At 41.2% G+C, this 24,092-nt stretch overlaps 3 protein-coding genes across 5 annotated transcripts in view; 1 reads left to right on the top strand and 2 right to left on the bottom strand.

Annotated features, from left to right (window-relative positions):
• LOC110528472 (syntaxin-18) overlaps positions 1-10,606 on the top strand; it is a 45,825-nt gene extending 35,219 nt beyond the window's left edge. The window contains exons 3-11 of the mRNA XM_021610563.3: positions 1,120-1,235; positions 1,346-1,423; positions 1,533-1,599; positions 2,189-2,298; positions 2,564-2,661; positions 4,633-4,691; positions 4,789-4,858; positions 4,954-5,034; positions 5,317-10,606. Of these exons, the coding sequence (XP_021466238.1) occupies positions 1,120-1,235; positions 1,346-1,423; positions 1,533-1,599; positions 2,189-2,298; positions 2,564-2,661; positions 4,633-4,691; positions 4,789-4,858; positions 4,954-5,034; positions 5,317-5,412 (775 nt within the window). The 3' untranslated portion in view covers positions 5,413-10,606. The remainder of the gene's footprint in view (positions 1-1,119; positions 1,236-1,345; positions 1,424-1,532; positions 1,600-2,188; positions 2,299-2,563; positions 2,662-4,632; positions 4,692-4,788; positions 4,859-4,953; positions 5,035-5,316) is intronic.
• On the bottom strand, positions 9,523-13,892 carry LOC110528471 (neuronal vesicle trafficking-associated protein 1). 2 transcript variants are annotated; one of them, XM_036984052.2, is made up of 6 exons: positions 13,654-13,856; positions 13,146-13,305; positions 12,707-12,823; positions 11,413-11,523; positions 10,893-11,105; positions 9,523-10,749 (listed from the first exon to the last, which is right to left on the bottom strand). In XM_036984052.2, the coding sequence occupies exons 2-5, from the start codon at positions 13,272-13,274 to the stop codon at positions 10,914-10,916; spliced, it is 549 nt and encodes a 182-aa protein (XP_036839947.2). In that variant the 5' UTR covers positions 13,275-13,305; positions 13,654-13,856; the 3' UTR covers positions 9,523-10,749; positions 10,893-10,913. The 2 variants fall into 2 exon arrangements, with proteins under 2 accessions (XP_036839947.2, XP_021466237.2); XM_021610562.3 differs by having other exon boundaries at positions 9,523-11,105; positions 13,654-13,892.
• A 798-nt stretch (positions 13,893-14,690) lies between these two features.
• zbtb49 (zinc finger and BTB domain containing 49) lies at positions 14,691-20,653 on the bottom strand. 2 transcript variants are annotated; one of them, XM_021610560.3, is made up of 8 exons: positions 20,308-20,653; positions 19,632-19,835; positions 18,237-19,378; positions 18,058-18,104; positions 17,880-17,953; positions 17,406-17,488; positions 16,096-16,257; positions 14,691-15,829 (listed from the first exon to the last, which is right to left on the bottom strand). In XM_021610560.3, the coding sequence occupies exons 2-8, from the start codon at positions 19,781-19,783 to the stop codon at positions 15,075-15,077; spliced, it is 2,415 nt and encodes an 804-aa protein (XP_021466235.3). In that variant the 5' UTR covers positions 19,784-19,835; positions 20,308-20,653; the 3' UTR covers positions 14,691-15,074. The 2 variants fall into 2 exon arrangements, with proteins under 2 accessions (XP_021466235.3, XP_090097964.1); XM_090241838.1 differs by lacking the exon at positions 20,308-20,653 and adding an exon at positions 16,484-16,576 and having other exon boundaries at positions 19,632-19,831.
• Positions 20,654-24,092: the final 3,439 nt, after the last annotated feature.

Here is a 24,092-nt window from a genome sequence, read left to right as displayed (position 1 = left end):
TTACTCGTTGAAACATATTGCCTTCAAAGTCATATTATTTGTATTTAAAAAATATTTTTTTAAATCACCTTTATTTAACCAGGTAGGCCAAGCTTCCTGACATCCAGGACCTATATACTAAGCCCAAAAAATTGTCAAATACTCGTCACCCAAGTCATAGACTGTTTTCTCTGCCTACACACGGCAAGCGGAACCGGAGCTCCAAGACTAGGACCAAAAGGCTCCTTAACAGCTTCTACCCCAAAGCCATAAGACTGCTGAACAAGAATATCAAATGGACACCCGGACTATTCATAGCCTCGTTATTATGTCATTTTCTTGTTACTTTTTAATATTATTTTTTACTTTAGTTTATTTAGTATATATTTTCTTAATTCTTTCTTGAACTGCTTTGTTGGTTAAAGGCTTGTAAGTTCTACACCTGTTGTATTCGGTGCATGTGATAAATACAATTTTATTTAATTTGATCCCTCATTTACTCAAGTGTCTCCTTTTATTTTGGTAGTTACCTGTATGTAGCTATAGAGCAGCGGAATAAAATGTAGTATGGGCCTACGCCTAAATTCAGTATGAGCCAGCAATTTAGATCCATTAGCCAAATTGTTAATATGATTTCTTTATACCTGTGTTCAATGGAGAATATTAAATACAAATGTTATGAATGAAACATATTATTAATTTAAATGGGAAGAAGTACATGCTATGACATTATCTTCCCATAGACTTGTATAATATGTACGTATATTGCTTCTTTATTAAACACGGCAAAGGTCTGGGCGCCCTTTTCATGTTTCTTCGACAGAAAATGAAGATAACTGTACACGTGTCTGTCATCGTGTGTGTGTGTGTGTGTGTGTGTCAGTCAGCAGAGTAACTGATTTAATTTAACTGCACAGAATCAGCAGATCTGGTTTATAGCAGATCTGGGATCAATACTATCTAGCTCTTGATACCATCTCAACGACCATCTATCCTGACACTTTTAATATTGGTTTTGTTTAATTACTTGCATTTATGATATGTTGTATGCTCACGGATTGTATTGACTTCTATATGAATGTAATAAAAAAACTGGAATTTGAAATACGTTTTTTATTTTATTGCTTTGTGTGTTTACAGTCTCATCTCATCAGATCTAACCCGGATGACAGACAATGAGCGAGACCAGATCGACCAGGACGCCCAGATCTTCATGAGAACCTGCTCTGAAGCCATCAAGCAGCTCCGCTCTGAAGGTTGGATATGTGTGTGTGTGTGTGTGTGTGTGTGTGTGTGTGTGTGTGTGTGTGCTTAAATACACAATATTAATAACACTTTTTTTCTCATTTTTTTGTCGCCCTTCCAGCTGAGAAACGGGTCATATCGACCCAGATTAAAGAGCACAGGGGGGCGGTCCTCGACCTAATCGAGATGTATTTGAAAGGTGGGCTCGTTAGTGATGCCGGTATATATTTGATGTCTGTGCGTATTGTAAGTACTGTACTTTGTAGTAATGTTGACAATATATGATTTGTGTCGATCATTGTTTGCAGGAGTATGCAAGCTTTATTCCGAGCAGAGGGCTATACGAGTGAAGAGAGTGGTAGACAAGAAGAGACTGTGAGTATTCGAGTAGCTATTATTCTCGATGGAAGGATGAAACAAAAAATACCTTGAATTATTCATTTATTGTTAGAATTCTTGATTTTAGGGACGCTTGGGCTGAATTCTGACAATAAATGTCTATTATTAGTCTGTATTTTTACATGTAATTTATTTGTGCATTATTCTTCATTCATTTACAATATTATGGCAGTAATCTATCTCCATAAAACTTGTTGTGACCTTGCCTTAAAGGGATAGTTTGAGATTTTATCTACTTCCCCGGAGTCAGATGAACTCGTCGATACCATTTTTATATCCCTGCGTTCAGTTTGAAGGAAGTTGCCAACTGGCGTTAGTACAATCATGGGAAGTCTATGTTCCTGCAGACTTACACTCATTGCGCTAATGCTAGTTAGCATTGGCTCACAAAACTACCTCTAACTTCATTCATACTGGATGCAGAGACATACAAAATGGTATCCACGAGTACATCTGAATGATGAATTAAAAGGCTTCAATGCCAAACACACAAACTATCCCTTTAGTGTTTTTCTTGACATTTAAGAAGACTGAGCTTGCCTTTGGCGTTTTGATATTATTCTAGGTCCCGACTAGAGCCAGAGCACCACCACAGTAGGACGGTGGTGGAGAAGAGCCCACAGGTGGAACAGCACAGCGAGGAGAAAACATCCAAGGAGGAGAGCAGCAGCGGTGGTGAGTACATAGACCAAGAGGTGATCCCATTGAGTGGAAAGAAAATCTATTTTGAGAACAGCTGACTATTTTTGTTCACCTTTATTTAACCAGGTAGGCTAGTTGAGAACAAGTTCTCATTTACAACTGCGACCTGGCCAAGATAAAGCATAGCAGTGCGACACAAACAACAACACAGAGTTACACATGGAATAAACAAACATACAATAGAAAAAGTCTATTTACAGTGATGTGAAGTGTACATCTCCTTGTTTTCTCCCTGAAGAGCGGAGCGTGATGGAGGTCCCGGAGAACACTGTGAGCCTGTGGGAGGAGGGCCAGGGTCGTGTGGATGACGAGCTCTCACCTGAGGAGATGCAGATGGTATGGAACAGAAATGTTGTGTATGCTAACATGTGCTTGCTCTCTCTTTCCTCAATGCACTTTTCTATTATTGTCTCTAGGTTGTTGTCTGATCTCATGTAATTCAAGTCACTTTTACCCCTGCCTACGTGTACAGTGCATTCAGAAAGTATTCAGACCCCTTGACTTTTTCCAAATGTTATGTTACAACCTTATTCTAAAATGTATTAAATTATGTTGTTCCTCATCAATCTACACACAATACCTCATAATGACAAAGCGAAAACAGTTTACATTTTTTGGGGGGCTAATTACTTTAAAATAAAAACAGAAATACCTTATTTACGTAAGTATTCAGACCCTTTGCTATGAGACTCGAAATTGAGCTCTGGTGCATCCTGTTTCTATTGATAATTCTTGAGATGTTTCTACAACTTGATTGTAGTCCACCTGTGGTAAATTCAAGTGATAGGACATGCTTTGGAAAGGCACACACCTATCTATTTAAGGTCCCTTAGTGCATGTCATACAAAAAAAACAAGCCATGAGGTCGAAGAAATTGTCCGTAGAGCTCCGAGACAGGATTGTGTGGAGGCACAGATCTGGGGAAGGGTACTAAAACATTTATGCAGCATTGAAGGTCCCCAAGAACACAGTGGCCTCCGTCAATCTTAAATAGAAGAAGTTTGGAACCATCAAGACTCTTCATAGAGCTGGCCAAACTGAGCAATCGGGGGAGAAGGGCCATGTTCAGGAAGGAGATCAAGAACCCGATGGTCACTTTGACAGAGCTCCAGAGTTCTTATGTTGAGATGGGAGAACCTTTCAGAAGGACAACCATCTCTGCAGCACTCCACCAATCAGGCCTGTATGGTAGAGTGGCCAGACTGAAGACACTCCTAAGTAAAAGTCTCATGACAGCCCACTTGGAGTTTGCCAAAAGGAACCTAAATGACTCTCAGACCATGAGAAACAAGATTCTCTGGTCTGATGAAACCAAGATTGAACTCTGGCCTGAATGCCAAGCGTCACATCCGGAGGAAACCTGGCACCATCCATATGGTGGTGGCAGCATCATGCTGTGGGGATGTTTTTCAGTGGCAGGGACTGGAAGACTAGTCAGGATCGAGGAAAAGAATAACGGAGCAAAGGCCAGAGAAATCCTTGATGAAAACCTGCTCCAGAGCGCTCAGGACCTCAGACTTGGGCGACGGTTCACCTTCCAACCCTAAGCACACATCCAAAACAACACAGGAGTGGCTTTGGCACAAGTCTCAATGTCCTTGAGTGGCCCAGCCAGAGTCTGGTCTTTAACCCAATCAAACATCTCTGGAGAGACCTGAAAATAGCTGTGCAGTGAAGCTCCCCATCCAACCTGACAGATCTTTAGAGGATCTGCAGATAAGAATGGGAGAAACTCCCCAAATACAGGTGTGCTAAGCTTGTAGAGTTATACCCAAGAAGCCTCAAGGCTGTAATCGCTGCCAAAGCTCCTTCAACAATGTACTGAGTAAAGGGTCTGAATACTTATGAAAATGTGATATTTAAGTTTTTTTAGTTTGAATACATTTGCAAACATTTCTAAAAACCTGTTTTTGCTTTGTCATTATACGGTATTGTGTGTAGATTGAGGGAGAAAAACATGTTTTAATACATTTTAGAATAAGGCTTTAACGTAACAAAATGTGGAAAAAGTCAAGGGGTCCGAATGCACTATCTACCAACTGCATATTGATATTGATACTGGTACTGACCTTGTGTACATTCTCATGTGTTTTACTTCCCGTGTTTGTATTTGTAGATATCTGACCTAGTATAGATTCCGTGCTCTTTAAAATCCTATTCTGATTTTCTATTTTCGTATTTTGATATTAGACATTGCATTGTTGAGGAAGAGCTTGTAAGTAAGCATTTAGCTGTACTGTTTACACATGTTGTATCCTTTGCAAATGAAAAATAAATGTTTATTTGATTGGGTTTCACTCTGTCTAGTTTGAACAGGAGAACCAGAGGCTGGTGAGTGAGATGAGCAACCTAGTAGATGAAGTCAGGTTAGTGTTTAATCAGCCCTTCAGACCATTCTTACCACTACATTCCTAAATATGACTGAGGTGACGCAAAGATTAATCTCCTCCCAATGTTTTTCAGGCAAATCGAAGGCAAGGTTGTCGAAATCTCACGTCTCCAGGAGATTTTTGCGGAGAAGGTGCTAATGCAAGTGAGCGACTTCCTTATTCCCCCTGGTCCAATGCCCATCCCACTTAATAAAGTGTTATTGATGTGTTATTATTTCCTGTTTTGTGTTCTTCACAGGAAACTGAGATAGACAGTATCCATCAGCTAGTCGTGGGAGCCACTGAAAACGTCAAAGAGGGAAACGAGGACATCCGAGAGGTAATGGAAGGTTATGCTAAACAACCCCAGTAGTTTACCCTGCTCTTTATACTGTACAGTATATTATTGTGTGTAGATATTATATATTATATATAACATATTTTGAAATATTTATCTAAATATATGTTTTTATTATGAGGGTGTCCATGTTTCCTTTGGTGGATGTAACTTTTAGAAAAACAAATGTACCAAATATTTGTGACTGACTCTTGAGGTGCTTAGCACAGCCATTGATGTCTTTTAACTCTGTGGTTTCATCATATGCTTGCCTTGCGTTTCCAGGCCATCCAAAACAATGCTGGATTCCGTGTCTGGATTCTCTTCTTCCTTGTCATGTGCTCCTTCTCTCTGCTCTTCCTGGATTGGTATGACAGCTAACCCCTTGAACCTGGCAGAACCAGGAAGTAAGTGACTTCCATCAGCAGGGAGTGACATCAGCCTGGGCTTAAGTGGTTATCACATTGAGGTATATGGTTGGATGGACGAAATGTTGGGTTTAGGACCAGCTTGTCCTACTCCGAAGAGAACTGACCCCAGACATGTGCTTTGAGGACGACTTCACTACTGTCAACGGTACTCGATCCACAAGAGGACCGTGTAAACGCATGTTTACAAATGCAGTAAAGCACACAGTTGGCTGAATGCAAAGTGCTGTCGTCCACCTGTACTGTGTGCATATATGGGCAATCAGTATCACATACTGACCACAATGCTTGTTATTGCATCAACAGCAACTGTCCTCTGCTGTCTTTCTCAAAGGAAGTAAGTGGTTTTTGAGCTATTCATTATTCTTTGTTTGTATTGAGGTCTTGACCATACACATTGTAGACTTACGCTTTGTTGAGATGAAGAAAATTATTTTTGAAAACCTTATGGTCTTTCATACAGTGCCTTGCGAAAGTATTCGGCCCCCTTGAACTTTGCGACCTTTTGCCACATTTCAGGCTTCAAACATAAAGATATAAAACTGTATTTTTTTGTGAAGAATCAACAACAAGTGGGACACAATCATGAAGTGGAACGACATTTATTGGATATTTCAAAAAAATTTAACAAATCAAAAACTGAAAAATTGGGCGTGCAAAATTATTCAGCCACCTTTTGCTGCGATTACAGCTGTAAGTCGCTTGGGGTATGTCTCTATCAGTTTTGCACATCGAGAGACTGACATTTTTTCCCATTCCTCCTTGCAAAACAGCTCGAGCTCAGTGAGGTTGGATGGAGAGCATTTGTGAACAGCAGTTTTCAGTTCTTTCCACAGATTCTCGATTGGATTCAGGTCTGGACTTTGACTTGGCCATTCTAACACCTGGATATGTTTATTTTTGAACCATTCCATTGTAGATGTTGCTTTATGTTTTGGATCATTGTCTTGTTGGAAGACAAATCTCCGTCCCAGTCTCAGGTCTTTTGCAGACTCCATCAGGTTTTCTTCCAGAATGGTCCTGTATTTGGCTCCATCCATCTTCCCATCAATTTTAACCATCTTCCCTGTCCCTGCTGAAGAAAAGCAGGCCCAAACCAGGATGCTGCCACCACCATGTTTGACAGTGGGGATGGTGTTCAGCTGTGTTGCTTTTACGCCAAACATAACGTTTTGCATTGTTGACAAAAAGTTCAATTTTGGTTTCATCTGACCAGAGCACCTTCTTCCACATGTTTGGTGTGTCTCCCAGGTGGCTTGTGGCAAACTTTAAACGACACTTTTTATGGATATCTTTAAGAAATGGCTTTCTTCTTGCCACTCTTCCATAAAGGCCAGATTTGTGCAATATACGACTGATTGTTGTCCTATGGACAGAGTCTCCCACCTCAGCTGTAGATCTCTGCAGTTCATCCAGAGTGATCATGGGCCTCTTGGCTGCATCTCTGATCAGTCTTCTCCTTATATGAGCTGAAAGTTTAGAGGGACGGCCATGTCTTGGTAGATTTGCAGTGGTCTGATACTCCTTCCATTTCAATATTATCGCTTGCACAGTGCTCCTTGGGATGTTTAAAGCTTGGGAAATCTTTTTGTATCCAAATCCGGCTTTAAACTTCTTCACAACAGTATCTCGGACCTGCCTGGTGTGTTCCTTGTTCTTCATGATGCTCTCTGCGCATTTAACGGACCTCTGAGACTATCACAGTGCAGGTGCATTTATACGGAGACTTGATTACACACAGGTGGATTGTATTTATCATCATTAGTCATTTAGGTCAACATTGGATCATTCAGAGATCCTCACTGAACTTCTGGAGAGAGTTTGCTGCACTGAAAGTAAAGGGGCTGAATAATTTTGCACGCCCAATTTTTCAGTTTTTGATTTGTTAAAAAAGTTTGAAATATCCAATAAATGTCGTTCCACTTCATGATTGTGTCCCACTTGTTGTTGATTCTTCACAAAAAGTTTATCTTTATGTTTGAAGCCTGAAATGTGGCAAAAGGTCGCAAAGTTCAAGGGGGCCGAATACTTTCGCAAGGCACTGTAACTGCCAAAATAAAGGAAATGCCAACATAGTGTCATAAATAGGGCATTGGACCACCATGAGCCAGAACAGCTTCAATGCACCTTGGCATAGATTCTACAAGTGTCTGGAACTCTATTGGATGGATGAGACACCAGCAGCGGTGCGTGGGTAAAATCACTGGGGAAGCCAACCCCCCCCCCCCCCCCCCCCTCCAAAAAAAGCCATATTACAACCTACTCTGTCTGCTGCTAATTCAACAAAGAAAACAATAACTGCCTCCTCTGTTCCAGCACCATTTCAACTTCAACATCCTCAAATCACCTCTGCTTAGTGTAATACAGTGACATCTAAAAGATACCAAAAACAATTTAGTCCAATCAACAGAAGTTAAATATGATGTCCTTCATTCTTATTTCTGTTTGCGTTTGCGCAAGTAGAAAAACATGTTGACTCGCCCTACTTGTAGTGAAACGCCAATACCATCCCCCTCTCTTTCATGTTGACGAAATGGTCTATCACTCTGTCATACAGTACACACGTATTTTTTGTTGTCCTAGGCAACCTGGCTAAAATATTTGCTCGCTAGACAAACTTCCCTTCATGGGCAACGTTAGCTAGTTAACATTAGCCTTCTACATCTAGCTACATATTGGACTTCCATCCTCTCAGGCCAGGGGCACAACAATGTATGAATTAATGGTTGGCTCAGAATTGCTGTTATAATCATTGGCCAGTACGGAGAATTAGGTAAAACCACAAGTCCAAATCCTTATCTCCACTCATGTCTAATTTAGGAAAGGGATCATTTTAGCTAGCTAGTTATCTAGCCACCGGTGGACAACAACACAAGATGCAACAATTCAAGTTGCTTCTGTTAATGACGTATGTCTTCAAAGCGATTTGATAGGAGAGATGCCAAATCCAAGCTGGCTTCCCTTGACACTTTTTTCCCCCCGCCAGGAACATTCACAGTTGAGCTCGCTCAGTTTAGCTTAACACTGATTGGCAATTTCGTTATGCTTTTTTTTTGTCAAGGGAGGCCAAATGCTTGCTGGCTTCCCTTGCATTCAATGCTACGGGTGGCAACAATGTCATACTCGTTTGGACCAGACAGTATCAGATAGATGGCCTACACGTAGAGACAGAGGGGCACTGTTTTGCTCGCTCTGATGTTCTCCTGTGAGATACAGTCATCAGCTTCTTGCAAATTGAAGGAAAATTATGAAACAGAGACAAAATAAATATTTGAGGGGTCTATTTTTGTGGGAAGCCTGGCTTCCCTTGGCATCCACAAATACACACCACTGTGCAAAACCATTCATCCACAAGAAATTCCATTATTTGGTATTTTGTTGATGGTGGTGGGAAAGGCTGTCAAGCGCCACTCCAGAATCTCCCATAAGTGTTCCAAGGGGTTGCGATCTGGTGACTGAGATGGCCATGGCAGATGATCGTTACATCATCAAACCATTCAGTGACCACTTGTGCCCTGTGGATGGTCATTGTGATCCTATGGGGGCATAGCCATGGTAGCCAAAATAATGGCATGCCCAGCATTTTCATACATGACCTGAAGCATGATAATTGCTTAATTAACTAGGGAACCACACCTGTGTGGAAGCACCTGCTTTCGATACACTTTGTATCCCTCATTTACTCAAGTGTTTCCATTATTTTGGCAGTTACCTGTATATTATACAAATTGTACTATAGCTATTCTCCAGTCTAGTGTATGACAAACCAACAGTATCCACAGATGAACCTCAATCCAGAAAATGGCCTTTGGAACAATGAGCTTTAGAGATTTCATTCTCAGATTTATGCTTCTGAAAATCTGTTCATTTGGATGATCCTATATCCCAGCAAAAGGATTATATCACTCCAATATCTCACTTTGATCAAGGCCCTGGGGAAATTACATGATTTCCTTTATCTTAAGGGAATTGAACACTACTGATACAAGATTAAGCATTATTACACCATCCCCGTCAATACATGAATGAACTTCATCGTGTTGAGATATGGATTACTCAAAACGTTTTTGAAATGTGCATTTTAATAGATATTTGTTTACATTGGTTTCCAGCTCAAAGCCTATTACTCATTTGTCCCAACAAAAAAAACAGCATCAAATGTACTTCTGTTTACGTCATTGTATAAAAAAATCTGTGAGAACAGAAGGCATTACTCTTAAATGACATGTTGAAAAGAAAAGCCATGTATTAATCACATTTTTCAGAGGTTTCATTTTTAGAGTTCTTGAGTTCTACTACACATCACTTTATGACTTGACTGCGTTCTATGGTGACTGACAGCTACAGAATCCTATTCATATAGCATTACACGTTTACATTCAATAGCAACGAGAAGAAAACAGGATATGCTATTCAGTGACAATAAGCATTCCCATGCTTTATGAAGGCATTGACATAGTGCCTGATCAAATATAGTGTCAGTCCCAATAAAGAAGAGCTCTAAGTGCTGCATGTGGAGACGGATAAACTACAGAGGGTTCAATTATGCAGGATAAATATAAAGAACATCATACCTGTGTCGAATTCAGGCCTCTTGAAATGGAAAACAAAAATGAGCATTTCTTATTGGACTAGTTTAGGTAGTACCGCCCTTTTTTCCTATTGGACAAGAGTCAGAATTAAAAAAGTCCTCTACACAAATAGTCAATTAAAGTAATTTAAAATGAATCTTAAAGTGAGTCACACACACCCATTCATCCACAAATGGGAGAGGCAAAACAGTCGGAGTAAAAAGTTATACATTTCTGTATCTCAAGGGTTAAATGGCACATGCTCTGACAGTAATTTAAATGTTTTGTAGTAATGAAGACAAAGTATGGTTGTGTGAAATGCAGAAGCCTGACAAAATGAACCGTGCATGTGTTTAAACCAGCGCCGCAGACACTAGAATGGTTGTCAGTTTATATTTGGGGTACTGAAGTGAGATTTTATTCCCCATTATGTTTATGTACAAAGATGTTTTGTCAACAAGTGTCTGTCTGTGTATGTATTCAAACAAACCAGATACCCATCCAACAACAGTTCCTGTCTGTGCTTACACAAATGCATTTGTCAATTTCACTGATTAAAACACATTATGCCTGATACATTGCAGTTATATCATATCAGTTAAAACTGGCGTAGCTCAAGAACAACCATTTTAGCTAAAGAACGTTTTTCCAGATTTCGGGTTTGCTTGAACGGCACCGTGTATACTATTTTTCACACGGCTGGATGGTGATCCTAGGGTCTGTTCAGAAGGGTGCAACGTTACAAAACACTCAGATTAGAAATACATTTTGTAGAACAGATGTGATTATCGCTCATGTTGAATTGGGCATCAGGTGAGCTCTATTTATTGTAGTTCTATTTGTAACATTCTTAACGTTTCACCTCTGAATACAGCCCAGTGCGTTAGGCCAGCTTCTGGTGGGTCTCTGTCTCTTGCTGGGTGACCTTCTCCTCAGACATGACGGTCATCCACGGGGACACGGACCGGGTGATGGTCTGCTTGGCCATGTTGTAGTGGTTGATGATGGTGAAGAGACGCCCGCGCCCGCCAGGGGGGTAGTAACCGTACATCCCCATCGGCATGCACCGACCTTGCTGCAAGACAGGGAAAGAGCGGGAGAGAGATTTAACAGAGGAACAAAGGGAATAACTATAGAAATGTGAAGAGAAGCAAGACTTGGAGTCTAGGAAGTGCCTGTGAAAACCTGTCATTTCCAAAATTACCAAACATCAAGTTGCCAATAACAGAGAGAGAGAACTTGCTGTGGTAAATCAATTATTTTATCTCGCAGATGCAATTGTATGCTGCCATTGATATGATTAGTGGATTTCTTAAAGATGTCGGTCTTCATTGGTACTTGAATACTTAAGAGGAAAAAAAGAGGCATGCTTAGTTGCTTACCACATACATGAAGCCATCTGGACAGGGCTGCTCATACTGGTAGACTTTATAGACCACCAGAAACACCACGCAAACCAGAAACGCCAAAGTACAAATCACCAGCAGAGTGACCTGGGAAGATGAGACACAAACATCACCTCTGGGTTACTGAAGGTGCCTAGCCCCTCGATTCTACTCTGTGGCGCTTTATGGATACAGGGCCAGAAGGCTAGGTGGAGTTATTACCATATTTCTTATTGCACCTATTCTATTGTTCAGATCTACAAGAGCTCATCAAGACGTGGCTGAGGGTTTGATTAGGGAATATGAATTGGATATTAAACTGAACAGAGTGAGAAACATGACGTCTTTAAAAGAGTCTGCACAAGAACATTGCACTGACATCGCTAGGGTGTTACGCAATGACTACTGGCGCTTTGAGGAACTGAGGAGGCGGGGAGTGGGAGAGAGGTGTTGGAGAAATCACTCAGTGATGAGGCCTGGGCCATATTCATTAAAAGTCTCGGTAGCAGTGCTGATTTAGGATCATTATAATCAAGGCAAAACTGGTCCTAGATCAGCTCTCCTACTCTCAGACACTTTATGAATATAGACCCTGATCTTGTCTTGGTCGGGGGACAAAACATAGTGAATTTTATTTGACAGAGGTTTAATAAAAGTTATTCTGATTTCCAGGATATAGATGTCATATTTCTCAGTTAGAAACATCTTGCAAAAATAATTTAAAAAAAAATGTAAATGAGGGGATGCTATGCAAAACCAGTCTTGGTGCCAGAGAAGAACCCATGTAATGAATGTCCCTTTCATCTACAGTGCATGTCTTACAAGTGATAACATTACGCCTTATTAAGCTGGGAAACACCACGAAGAGCACTATAGATATACAAATCAAGTGCTATGGGACGTCATGGGATGCATTTGCTCCATTGGTGTTGATGGCCGACACTTTGATAGCTTGCAAATCAGAGCAGATATGGCTTTTTAAGATGATGATCTGTAGCAATTGAACAATTTGCTTCTCAAAGACCTCTGGTTGTGTTTAGACAGACAGCCCAATTCGGATTTTTGCTACAAAATTTGTATTTTGACGAATCACATCAGATCTTTTCACATCAGCTCTTTTACAGAGCTGATCTGATTGGTCAAAAGACCAATTAGTGAAAGACGATACGAATTTGCCTGAGTGTACTGAGTGTGACAAAACCATTAAAAGGCCATTGCCATGGCAGCAGTTTTAATAATCACGAGGTTGAGGTGATAGGGTGAAGAAGAAGAAGAATGTAACATGTCTTACTTTGAGTCGTTCAGATACCCCTTCGATTATGCTTATTGAGAATTCTGCTATTTTTGGGGACCGCAGCCTGCTCTTCTTGTTCCCCCCATCATAGTCTGTTTTGGTCTTTACCACCACCTGAAACACAAGGAAAAATACCAAGATGTGTAAACAATGAGCTCATAGGCCTGCATGAAGGTGTTTATTCAAGTGCAATAAATTGTGGGCTATTTCCTTCATGTGTGTAATGGAGAATAGGTTTACATATGTTTATTTGAGGCTATTGACCAAACAGTGATTATATTATCTCTAGACACGTTTATTTCCATTTGGGTCCTTATTTGACCACATTCATATTATTTCAGACTATAAAGAAAACGGACCCCATGACAATATTTGACAATGGGTAGCGTAGATCTATTGTATCAATAGGCATTCAAGTCCCTTGAATAAATCTTACCTTGTCGAGTGCAGGGAACTGCAGTTGACTGGCATCTAAGGGTGTTATAAGGGGAATGGTGTCGAATCCATCTTCTGAGACGGCTTTGGCGTTGTTTTTGTCACTGAAATTATTCCCCAATTTAACCATTTTCCCAGACGAAAGGCTGTAAATGTATAACCTGCTCGGAGAGATACAAATCGTTCAGTGATTGTCTGAGAAATACATGTATGCGTCGTCAAAATTGAATGGCATGTGATTGTTTTCATTTTATTTTAACGTAGCGAATCACCCGAGATTAAGCAAAATCAGACCTACATATCACATTGCAATTGATAAAATATACTGTATGCAAGGTGGATTATTTTCGTTAATTTATTTTCGTTAATTTCATTCAAAAATACACGAAGGAGCGCTCGAAAATAACACATCCATTGTATCCTATGAATGTTACGGCTGCAATAAGCACAATTTTAATGATACGAACGATAAACCTGTATATGCTATTGACTAATACATCAGCACTTACCGGTTAACGTTTTTACTTGAAGTCCGTATTTATTTTGTTGTCCTATTTTATTGCTTTAACTGAGAACGCCGGTGTAGGTGTGACGCAGACGATTTACGACAAACTGGGTGCACAATATGGCCAAGCTCTCGTTGATGCTCCTCAAAGGCGTCCCTTCGAGCTATGGATGCTGCTGTTGGCAGCGTAAGTGATGTAACAACATTACATCCCCTACATAGGCAACACAAGACATTAACTCTTGAGAGCAGGTTCAGGGCAAGAAAATTGTTACATTAACAAAACAAATGTTGTGTTATTTGTGCACCCCTTCTTACCAACTTAGATTGCCGTTTTTCCCTATTGTGACTTTTTTTTAGGGCTAATCTATTACACAATACTTAGAATTATACAAAAATTACTCCTGTTATGGAAATAAGCAACTTTATCATAATGTGTAGGTGGCCGTGTTTAGTTACAATTAGCTATAGTTCTTCAGCCCAAAAGTGAATAGTTTGAGAAATGTATGTCCTTATTGTGTCATAAAACTGGCGCACCAAAAACAGTACTGCGATCAACGCAAAGTGGAGGACTGATCTCAAATTTCAGCTCCATAGCCGCTGAACAGCGCCGTGCCCAGCTCACATGAACCTGTTTTAGGGCAGTGGCTGCGGGAAGGCCTTCTGATAGACATTTTGCTATGCTTTGCTATCGTTCCCATTCCACTTTATTGTGAATTTAATAGTAAATATTACATTATAATAGCAATATTTCTGACTTGATGATATATTGTCTGTGCCTATTCTCAATCCATAGACTTTAGCTGTGATCATTCTCATGACTTCACGTTCATGCCTAATGTTATCTTCATGGGGGTCAGAGACCTCAGACTGCAGACTAAATCCCTGTTCTGAAGAGAACATTTAGCCAGTGGCTTGGATCAACTAAAAGGAGACACTTATTGAAGCCATAATGAACCAGAAATACATTTCCTCTATGTTGTGTGGCTGACAGAGCAGGCTTACACAATACACCATTGTAACATTACTGCATGAAAATACAATATATTTTAAACCAAAAAACTATATTTTTTGGCATATTTTATTTCAAAACAGTGCATACTTATCCAGAAAGAATATACGTTTTTTGCCATCTTAACAATATCCTATAAAAGGAAAAACCTGAGTGTTATATTCTACTCATTGAAGTTAGATAATATCATAGTGCTAAGCAGTCTTCCATCATAAGGAAACTCTATGGCTAATTCTGAATAGACGAGTGACCTCCTTTCCTCATCTCCTTCCCTTCATCTACAATGATGTGAAAGCACTGAACAGACAAATTATCATCATGTGGTTTTGCCCTACAACAGTGTCTTCAAATCAGTGCTGACAAAAGGAGACAAGGAAAGGAAGCCACATTAGACGCACTACTTGCTCCAGCTTTCACTGCTCCAGGTCATTGTCATTCTGCAGTGTTTTCATGGCCAGCCCCCATAGTGTTACACTGGAAAAGAAGGGTCCCTCACTTGCCCTGTAGGAGGTACCACTGGGACGGCTAGCCCCTGGGAGGGCCCCACAGTAACTGTCTGGGGCTGAGAGGTACGGCCGGGCCACCACCGAGGCCCCAGACCCCTGCTGTTGTATCTCCACACCCACCGGCCCATTCTCCACATAGGGGCCAAACACAAGGGCCTCTTGAGGTAGGTGAGCTTTGCCCAGTTTCAGGGAGTCTGCTAGAGGAGGGCACTTCTCCTGCTGCTGGGAGGGGGTGGAGGGGAGGAGGTGCTGGGGAACGATGGAGCGCAGCTCGGGGAAGGATGTTGAGGTAGAGGGGATGAGGTGGATGCTAGTCGACGGGGCTTCTGTATGTGCTGGTGGGGGCGAAGGCTTATCGAGTTCCATCACGGTATTGGAGGTTGGTGGTGGTTGCCTGGGCTCAGGTGCTTTACTGTGGCTGACAGGCTTGTGGAATGGGCCTCCTCCTCCTCCTCCGTCTATACTGCTACTGCCAGGCTGCTCTGGGTCCTCTACGTCAGGGCTGGAGTCGTCCGGCGTGGCCTTGCAGTGCATATTGCAGTGTCTCCTAAGGACAGCCGAGCGGGTGAAGCTCTTGCCGCAGGTGTTGCAGAGGTAGGGTCTCTCCCCCGTGTGCGTTCTCACGTGGCGACGCAGGTCGCCCGACCCAGCAAAGCTCTTCCCTGCAGTACGGTTTGATATGAGTCATCATGATATACCCAACCAACACAATCAACCATCCATTGACATTGTGCTCTCAACAACTGCCTTCATGCAGCAAAATATACTGTTGCCTGAATTTGGAAAACTATATTCATAGACCAAAAAAAAATTCTACCAAACTTTTCTTGTGGTCTTCATGTCTGTATCTATGAAATACAGTATCCATATTCGGACAGCCTCAGGGTCTGTCCCCTCAGAGGCGGTCCTAATACAGGTTGATACGCACCACAGGTCTGGCAGGTGTGCGGTTTGTCCCCAGAGTGTCTGATCTTGTGCTTCAGCAGTTTCCTGTGCATGTTGAAGGACTTGCCACACTGGTCACAGGTGAACTCTCTGTCTGTAGTGTGAGTCTTCTTGTGCTCCTTCAGGTTGCTGATGTTACTGAACCCTGAGTAAGGAAGGATACAACATGCATTCAAAGAGGACTTGGTAACACTTAATAATAATGGATAGATAGGAGATCGACATGAATCATCCTTAATAAATGCATGTTTATAAAACTAGTGATGTGCAGTTTGCAAACAATTAGTCTTTTTTGAACGACTCTTGTAACTGACTCGAGAGTCACGATTTGTTTTTCTGAGTGACTCATTCGTTTTAGTCGTTCATTTGACCTGCTAGTGCTGGTAGCACTGAGTCTTTCAGCAGGATTAATACACGCTCCTCCAGATCAGCGGCTCCAGAGACGTGCTCCGACCACCAACTGTCTGTCATATACGCATGCAGGAAAATACATCATGATCACAGAGAAGAAAAATACATGTTTAGAACTGATAATAGATTGCATGGTGCAAGAATTAATGCAATTAATTTATTATTGAATTTTATGATGGACGCAGCTTTGAAGAACCAAAACATACACAGCCCCTGGTCAACAAATTCGAACTTGAGAAAAAAAATGTGTTCGGGAGGTGCGGTTTGCAAGCGACATTGTGCTTGAGCCTCACGACAGTCAAGCAATGCATTCCGCCAAGAGACGTTCACAATCTAGTCCGGTTGTTGCCACAACTAGACCTCATTTCAAATAGATCAATAAATAATCTTATTTGTATGCCTAGCAATCAATTGTTTAAAGCACACATTTATAAGTCTCAGTCACAAATTACGCTAAGCCCGCTATGGTGAACGACATGTGAATGAGACGGGCTTGAAGACTCATGACTCTTGAGTTTTCAGTTCATCTTCCGCCAGTAGGGGGTCCAGCGTGCTCTGGCCATTGACTCAAATGAACCAAATGGGTCTAAAGATTTGTTCTTTTGACTGAACGAGTCAAAGATTAGTAAAATGAGCCAAACTTTCCATCACTATTATAAACACGTTTAATTGTTGTTTCTTTACATTTTTAAATGCTTATATATAGCAGGGCTTGTAATGTTATGAGAATGTTAGAATTATTCATTGAGGTTTGATTTCTCAAACATTATATACTGCCCACCTTAAAACGCACATAGGAATACTGTAACATCTAAGAATCCATGTTTATATTGTGCCAGGAATCCATACTGGGACAAGTAATTTGTTGGTTGTAGCACTCACCGCGTCCACATATGTCACACAGGTGTGGCCGCTCTCCCGTGTGGATCACAATGTGACGCTGAACATCTCCCGAGGCAGCAAAGCTGGGAAATGCCACAGTGACGGAAGGAGAAGTAGTCAGCATAACACAAATACACCACATTAGATGGCTGAGTCCATGTTATGACTCACATCCATTGTTATCTAGACGGCTGTGGCACATGCACATTCATGATGTTATGTTACTGCTTATGAAGATGTAATGTATTGTTTGTAAATGTGTTCTGTATATGTAGTGCTATCCACAGTGCTATCTAGAGCAAGGGTCTACAAATGCTAGGCTAGATCAAAAGCCTGCCCACCAAGTAATTGACCAGGACCAGAGATGGAGACAACTGATTTAGAACTGTCCATTCAAGCAGTATGGTGACAGATCACCCAATATGGAAAACTTTTCTAAATTGTAAAAAAATATATAAAAAAATAAGTGTATACCTTTTCCCACAGAGTTCACAAATGTAAGGCTTTTCTCCAGAATGGCGTCGTAAATGGGTCTGCAAATTACCTGCCTGTCAAAAAAAACAGTGTTCATGTAAACCTCCTTATTTTCCTAGTGGACACACTAAATTACTTTCATAAATTGATTGAACAAAGGATAACTGTGCACCTTTACCTGTGAAAAGTTTTTCCTGCAAACATTACACTGGAATGGTTTCTCCCCTGTGAGAAAAAAAAAACAAAAACAATTTTTCACCTTACAAAATTCAGCATACGACTTTTTTGAGCATTTTTCCCACACATTTTAAGGCTCCAAAATTCAGTAATGACACAATAGTGAAATTAACAAACTACCAGTGTGTGAGCGCTTGTGAAGTTCCAGGTTGCTTGGGTGTTTAAAGGTCTTCCCGCACATCTCACAGCAGTACTGCACCTTATGCCCAGTTGGTTCTGTTGGATCACTGATGGTTGGTGGGTCCGGTTCCTCCTCTTGGTCAACAGGAGGTGGACTTGGAAGTTGAGAATCCATTGCGGTCTCCAACACCACTTCCCTGTCTCTGGCCAGGCAGTCTATGGGAGGTAGGCAGTCTACGGGAGCTTCAGGTGTCTCACTCTGGACCACTACCTCCTCTTGGTGAGTCTCCTTTGGGCAGTGGTTGACTGGTTCGCTGCTCTGCTCCAGGCACATCTCTTCTAGAGCCTTCTGAGGGCGCAGGTAGTTGTATTTCTTCAGGTAGACTGCTTTCTTTGGCCGCATGGGCTTGTTGACAGGGGAGACTTTTCCTTCTGGGTTGGCTGTGGTTGACAAGTCTTCAGCAGGCAACGTTGAACCAAACTCCTTCTGACCTGGTATAGCCTGCGGACAGGGTGGGTTTGACTGAATCGCATTGCCTGAACATACAGGGGCATTCGCACATGGTTGTGTGACCCCAAATTGGAACTGCTGCTCTTCAACCAGCACCAGGGGACTTGGGCCTTGGTTTAATGCTGCATTGCTAGTCTCCGCAGCAGCACTCTGCTTGAAGTACTGCTTGCTGTAGAAGTTGCGTAGCTTGTAGCCGTGTACTAGCTGCTTCTCTGGGACTGGCTGGGTAATGGCTGTAGTCTCAGAGGTAGCGTTCCCACCATGAGACATTGGTGCCCCATTGCCAAAGGCAGACCTCTGGCCTACCGAAGAAGGGCAAGGAAGGTCCACGTCTTGGGCAAGGCCAGTCCCGAGGAGGTAGTCGTGTTCCGAGGTCAAGACACCAGACAATGAGAAAGAAGGGGGGGCCTCCACAGCAGGAGCGCTGGGTTTCAGGAAAGTGTTGCACATGCTCTGAACATTTGGGACATGTAAGCACTGGGCGATGTCCAACAGTGCTTGTACATTGTCCTGGTTGACATCTAGATGGGAAGTGTACATGTAGTCCAGTATCTGGCCTATACCTCCCACATCCTGAATGACCAGTTGAAAAACATCATTTTTTTGACTTGGCGAATTTTGGAACAAAGACCTGCTGGGACAAAAGTAAAAAGGTTATTTTACAATGTCGACACATTGCTAATTTATCCCTGGGGAGCTCTATCAGGCTATAATATGAGAACACAAAGCATGATGAATCTCCATTTCATGTCTGTTTTGTTCAATAGCAGCAGTAGTAGTAAGGGAAAAACAAAATCCTAAGAATCAAGGTATTCATCTAGTATGGCAATATTCTTGAATATATTCACTACATGACTTGTGGATGATTAATATTAATGACACACCTGAAATAGGAGCTAAATGCAGCAAGTACATTTTTGTGGGCTTTGAAGCATACTCCTTTGACTACTAGCATGCAGTCACAGAGGAGCCCCTGTATCCTCTGCTCCTGTAACTGCTGGAGAAGGTAAGCACTGTGACTGGACAACGTTTCCATGCTTTTAAGAGCAGTCTTCGGGTGATCCAGGGAAGTATGACCATCAAAACAACTAGAAAACATTCATAAAACAGAAGAACTGAGCTTATATGATTTACAAACAAGCAATGTACTGCCTCTCATTGAAATGGTACCATTTAAATTGTTGAAATGTATTACTATGGGATAGAATTCGAGGGTTATTTAGACAGCGGGAAAACATGACAGCAGTAGGCCTATTTATGAAACTACAACTCAATTATATGGGGATTGACTAACGTGTGACAAGTGCAGAATATTCAGGCAACATAATTCATTTAGGAAGATAACATTGTAAGGACAGCGCAAACACCTATTACTGTTTTGAGACCAACCACGAGAAAATGTTACCAATACGGGACTCTGTCCTTTGCCGATGTGCCACATCGAAAACAAGTTACATTAAGCGACCTGAAACTGTACTAATAGACATGGTCCTAATTACAACATATACTGATGTTATTCAGCCACGACATAACTATGTAATACTTCTTTCGCTGACTTACCTCTATAATTTATATTTCATTTGGATGATTGGTCCCTTTCAAACATGTTACATAACTTCCGGTATGACTTTCCACACTTAGCCAAAGAGAATATGCGTAATACCAACTCTTACGAGACAAGATTACCTCTACTTTATGTAGGAACGACCATTATACTATGTTCATCTCTGGGTACACACTTAAGTAGCATTTTTTTGAACGTCTTTAAGAATCATAAACTGGAACCCCTCAAACCATCTGCTGTATTTTCGGAATGTAAATAATGTAACACTTCCTGTCTAAAAAGAAGTCACGTGTGCGTTGACCGGTTATGCTGCGTTCGTTACGAAGTGGGAGGTGGGAATGTACCAGTTGTAAAGCCGTAAATACCAGTTGAATGCATTCCCGTGCTTTGAACTCAGTGAGAAATGCCGATTGTCTAATGACCAACAAGCTGCATAAGCCATGAACTAAAATTACAGCTATCACATTTGTAAACAAATTATATTGTTTAAAAAACAATTCCAACTCGGGAATTCTGGTCTCTTTCTGGATCTTTGTATTTCTGATCTGACGATCACCGACGTCATGATTTGATCTCGTATTTTTTAGAATTCGCAGTTGTCCTGAACGCACTATAAACATCACCTTTCCACTGGTTATGAACTCAGGGTACGCAAAAACTATCAGGAAGGCCGTGACCTCAACAATTTCTGTTAAAAATAGAAGTGTCTTAACTATTACAGACTACAACGGGACGTCCAGCCGCCCAGTGACATGAGCCTACCAGGCGAGCTCACCACTATTGTTTTATTATTGTAATTATTTATTTCACCTTTATTTTCACCAGGTAGGCCAATTGAGAACAATGTTTGAGGGTGTGAGTTGGAAGCAGAAGTTGCATATATAGCCTCGCTACTGTTATTTTACTGCTGCTCTTTAATTATTTGTAATATTTTGTATTTATTTTTGCACATATTTGACTTAGCACTTACTTTTCTTAAACGTTGGTTAAGGGCTTGCAAGTAAGCATTTCACTGCAAGTGTCACGATCGTTGGAATAAATGGACCAAGGTGCAGCGTACGTAGAGTTCCACATGTTTAATTTAAATTCAACTCACAAAAACAATATCGAGCAAACCGAACCGTGAAGTCATGAAGGCCACTACACACAAACAAGATCCCACAAAAACCCAGTGGGAAAAGGCTGTCTAAATATGATCCCCAATCAGAGACAACGATAGACAGCTGCCTCTGATTGGGAACCATACCAGGCCAAAATAGAAATAGAAAAACTAAAGCACCCACCCTAGTCACACCCCGACCAAACCAACATAGAGAACAAAAGGCTCTCTATGGTCAGGGCGTGACAGCAAGGTCTATCTATACCTGTTGTATTCGGCGCATGTTACATTTTTATTTTATTTTAGTCCCCCAATGAAGATGATAAAAATAACACTAATGGTCGAAACTCTTACTCTTACTTCGAATATTGTTTAACAATATATTTTTTTTTAAATAGCACAAATTATAATATGGCATTGACAATATTGTTAACAGCATCAACAGTAATGATTACAGCTCCCAAGTGGCGCAGCGGTCTAAGGCACTGCATCTCAGTGATAGATGTATCAGTACAGCCTGGTCCGATCCTGAGCTGTATCACAACCGACCGTGATTGGGAGTCTCATAGGGCGGCGCAGTTTGGCCGTCATTGTAAATAAGAATTTGTTCTTAACTGACTTGCCTAGTTAAATAAAGGTTAAATAAAATACATACAAATTGCTAGATAGTTATTATAGTAACAACAGTAATACAAATAACAAAACATGATTTATATTGCTATTATTCATAATAATAATAGTAATAACAATAATAATAATATCATTAGAATATTCAACTTTAGAAAGCACATTTGTATTACACTGCACACAACATTCTGTCATTCATATTGCACTGTACACAATTTCCTGTACATTGTGTCACAGTAAATGAGGACCCATTCTTCTCAGGAGCACCTCCAGTTTCCAAATCCACAGAGTTTACACCAGAGGAGGCAAGAATGGAGTCAAACACGTTGTGTCCATGTGTTTGATACCATGCTATTGATTCCATTCAAGCCATTGCAATGAACACGTCCTCATATAGCTCCTCCCACCAGCCTCCTCTGGTTTACATGTTGCTGTGAATTTTGTGGTCAGTTATCTGTGGAAAACCATGTGGAAACCTAGTTTCCAAATCCACAGCTGATGCCGGTTGTGTCCTATATTTCACTATCTCTGGTCCTGATTGCCTGTAGCAGGACAGAAGATATGCAGGGAGGGATGTCAGTGCAAGAGAAAGAAATGGATTGAAACTAACAAGCCAAGACAGCAAGCACACAACAAAAACTCCTCCCTCATTATACACATACCTACACACAATTTGCATGTCACACACAATAATTAAGATTGGAGCATGGAAAGCTTGTTGATCCATTATCAGTAGTTTGGAAAAGTGTTATACTAGCTTGTAGCTAGTAAAATGTTATCTGCTTCTTGGACCGTGTTGTTGTAGTGAATTTCCAGCTTGTAGAACTCATCATTATCCTGTCATCCAATAGGGATGCCAGTGTTTTCTAGAAGCTAAAAAGCCAGAGAAGACGAATAAATAATGAAGAGACAGAGTGCAGACTAATGTGTGTGTGGGTGTTAATTCATGCATGCATGTGTGTATGTATTAAAGTCTCCAGAAGGGGGCAGTCTGTCACCCCTCCTACACCACAGGCAGACTACACAGATGTATTCATCAGCTGGTTCTCCCATGTGGCATTTCTGCTCATAGGTCTGGTTTACAGACTATTTGCAGCCATAGACCACCATGTGATGGACCAGGTCCAGTTGATCGATCGCCAGCTCCATCTAAGACCGGCAGAGAGAGAGGGAGGCAGAGAAAGAAGGAGCAGAGAAGGGAAGAGACGTCAGAAACCTCTATGGACTCTAACAAACTTATGTCATAATTGTAAAAGGTTTAGACCATGAAAAGAGAAAAGGGTCCTTTACCCGAGTGATATGATTTTTCCTGTTGAGCTTTGGCACCTTCATGACCTTGCAGTGGTAATATGCAGGTTCTGTTCATATTATCTGTGTACAGTGGGGCAAAAAAGTATTTAGTCAGCCACCAATTGTGCAAGTTCTCCCACTTAAAAAGATGAGAAAGGCCTGTAATTTTCATCATAGGTACACTTCAACTATGACAGACAAAATGAGGAAAATAAGTATTTGGTCAATAACAAAAGTTTATCTCAATAACCTGCGGCCACTCGGCAAGGAAGAAGCCACTGCTCCAAAACCACCATAAAAAAAGACTGACTATGGTTTGCAACTGCAAATGGAGAAATGTCCTCCGGTCTGATGAAACAAAAATATAAGTGTTTGACCATAATGACCATTGTTATGTTTGGAGGAAAAAGGAGGAGGCTTGCAAGCCGAAGAACACCATCCCAACCATGAAGTATGAAGGTGGCAGCACCATGTTGTGGGGGTGCTTTGCTGCAGGAGGGACTGGTGCACTTCACAAAATAGATGGCATCATGAGGCTGGAAAATTATGTGGATGTATTGAAGCAACATTTCAAGACATCAGTCAGAAAGTTAAAGCTTGGATGCAAATGGGTCTTCCAAATGGACAATGACTCCAAGCATACTTCCAAAGTTGTGGCAAAATGGCTTAAGGACAACAAAGTCAAGGTACTGGAGTGGCCATCACAAAGCCCTGACCTCAATCCCATGAAAAATGTGTGGGTTTGAACTGAAAAAGTGTGTTAGC

The sequence above is a fragment of the Oncorhynchus mykiss genome, chromosome 7, assembly GCF_057628025.1.
Source record: "Oncorhynchus mykiss isolate SJ-2025 chromosome 7, ASM5762802v1, whole genome shotgun sequence".
NCBI classification, from domain to species: Eukaryota; Metazoa; Chordata; class Actinopteri; order Salmoniformes; family Salmonidae; genus Oncorhynchus; species Oncorhynchus mykiss.
Note: the sequence above shows the minus strand (reverse complement) of the source record. Positions and strands in the feature narration are given on the sequence as shown.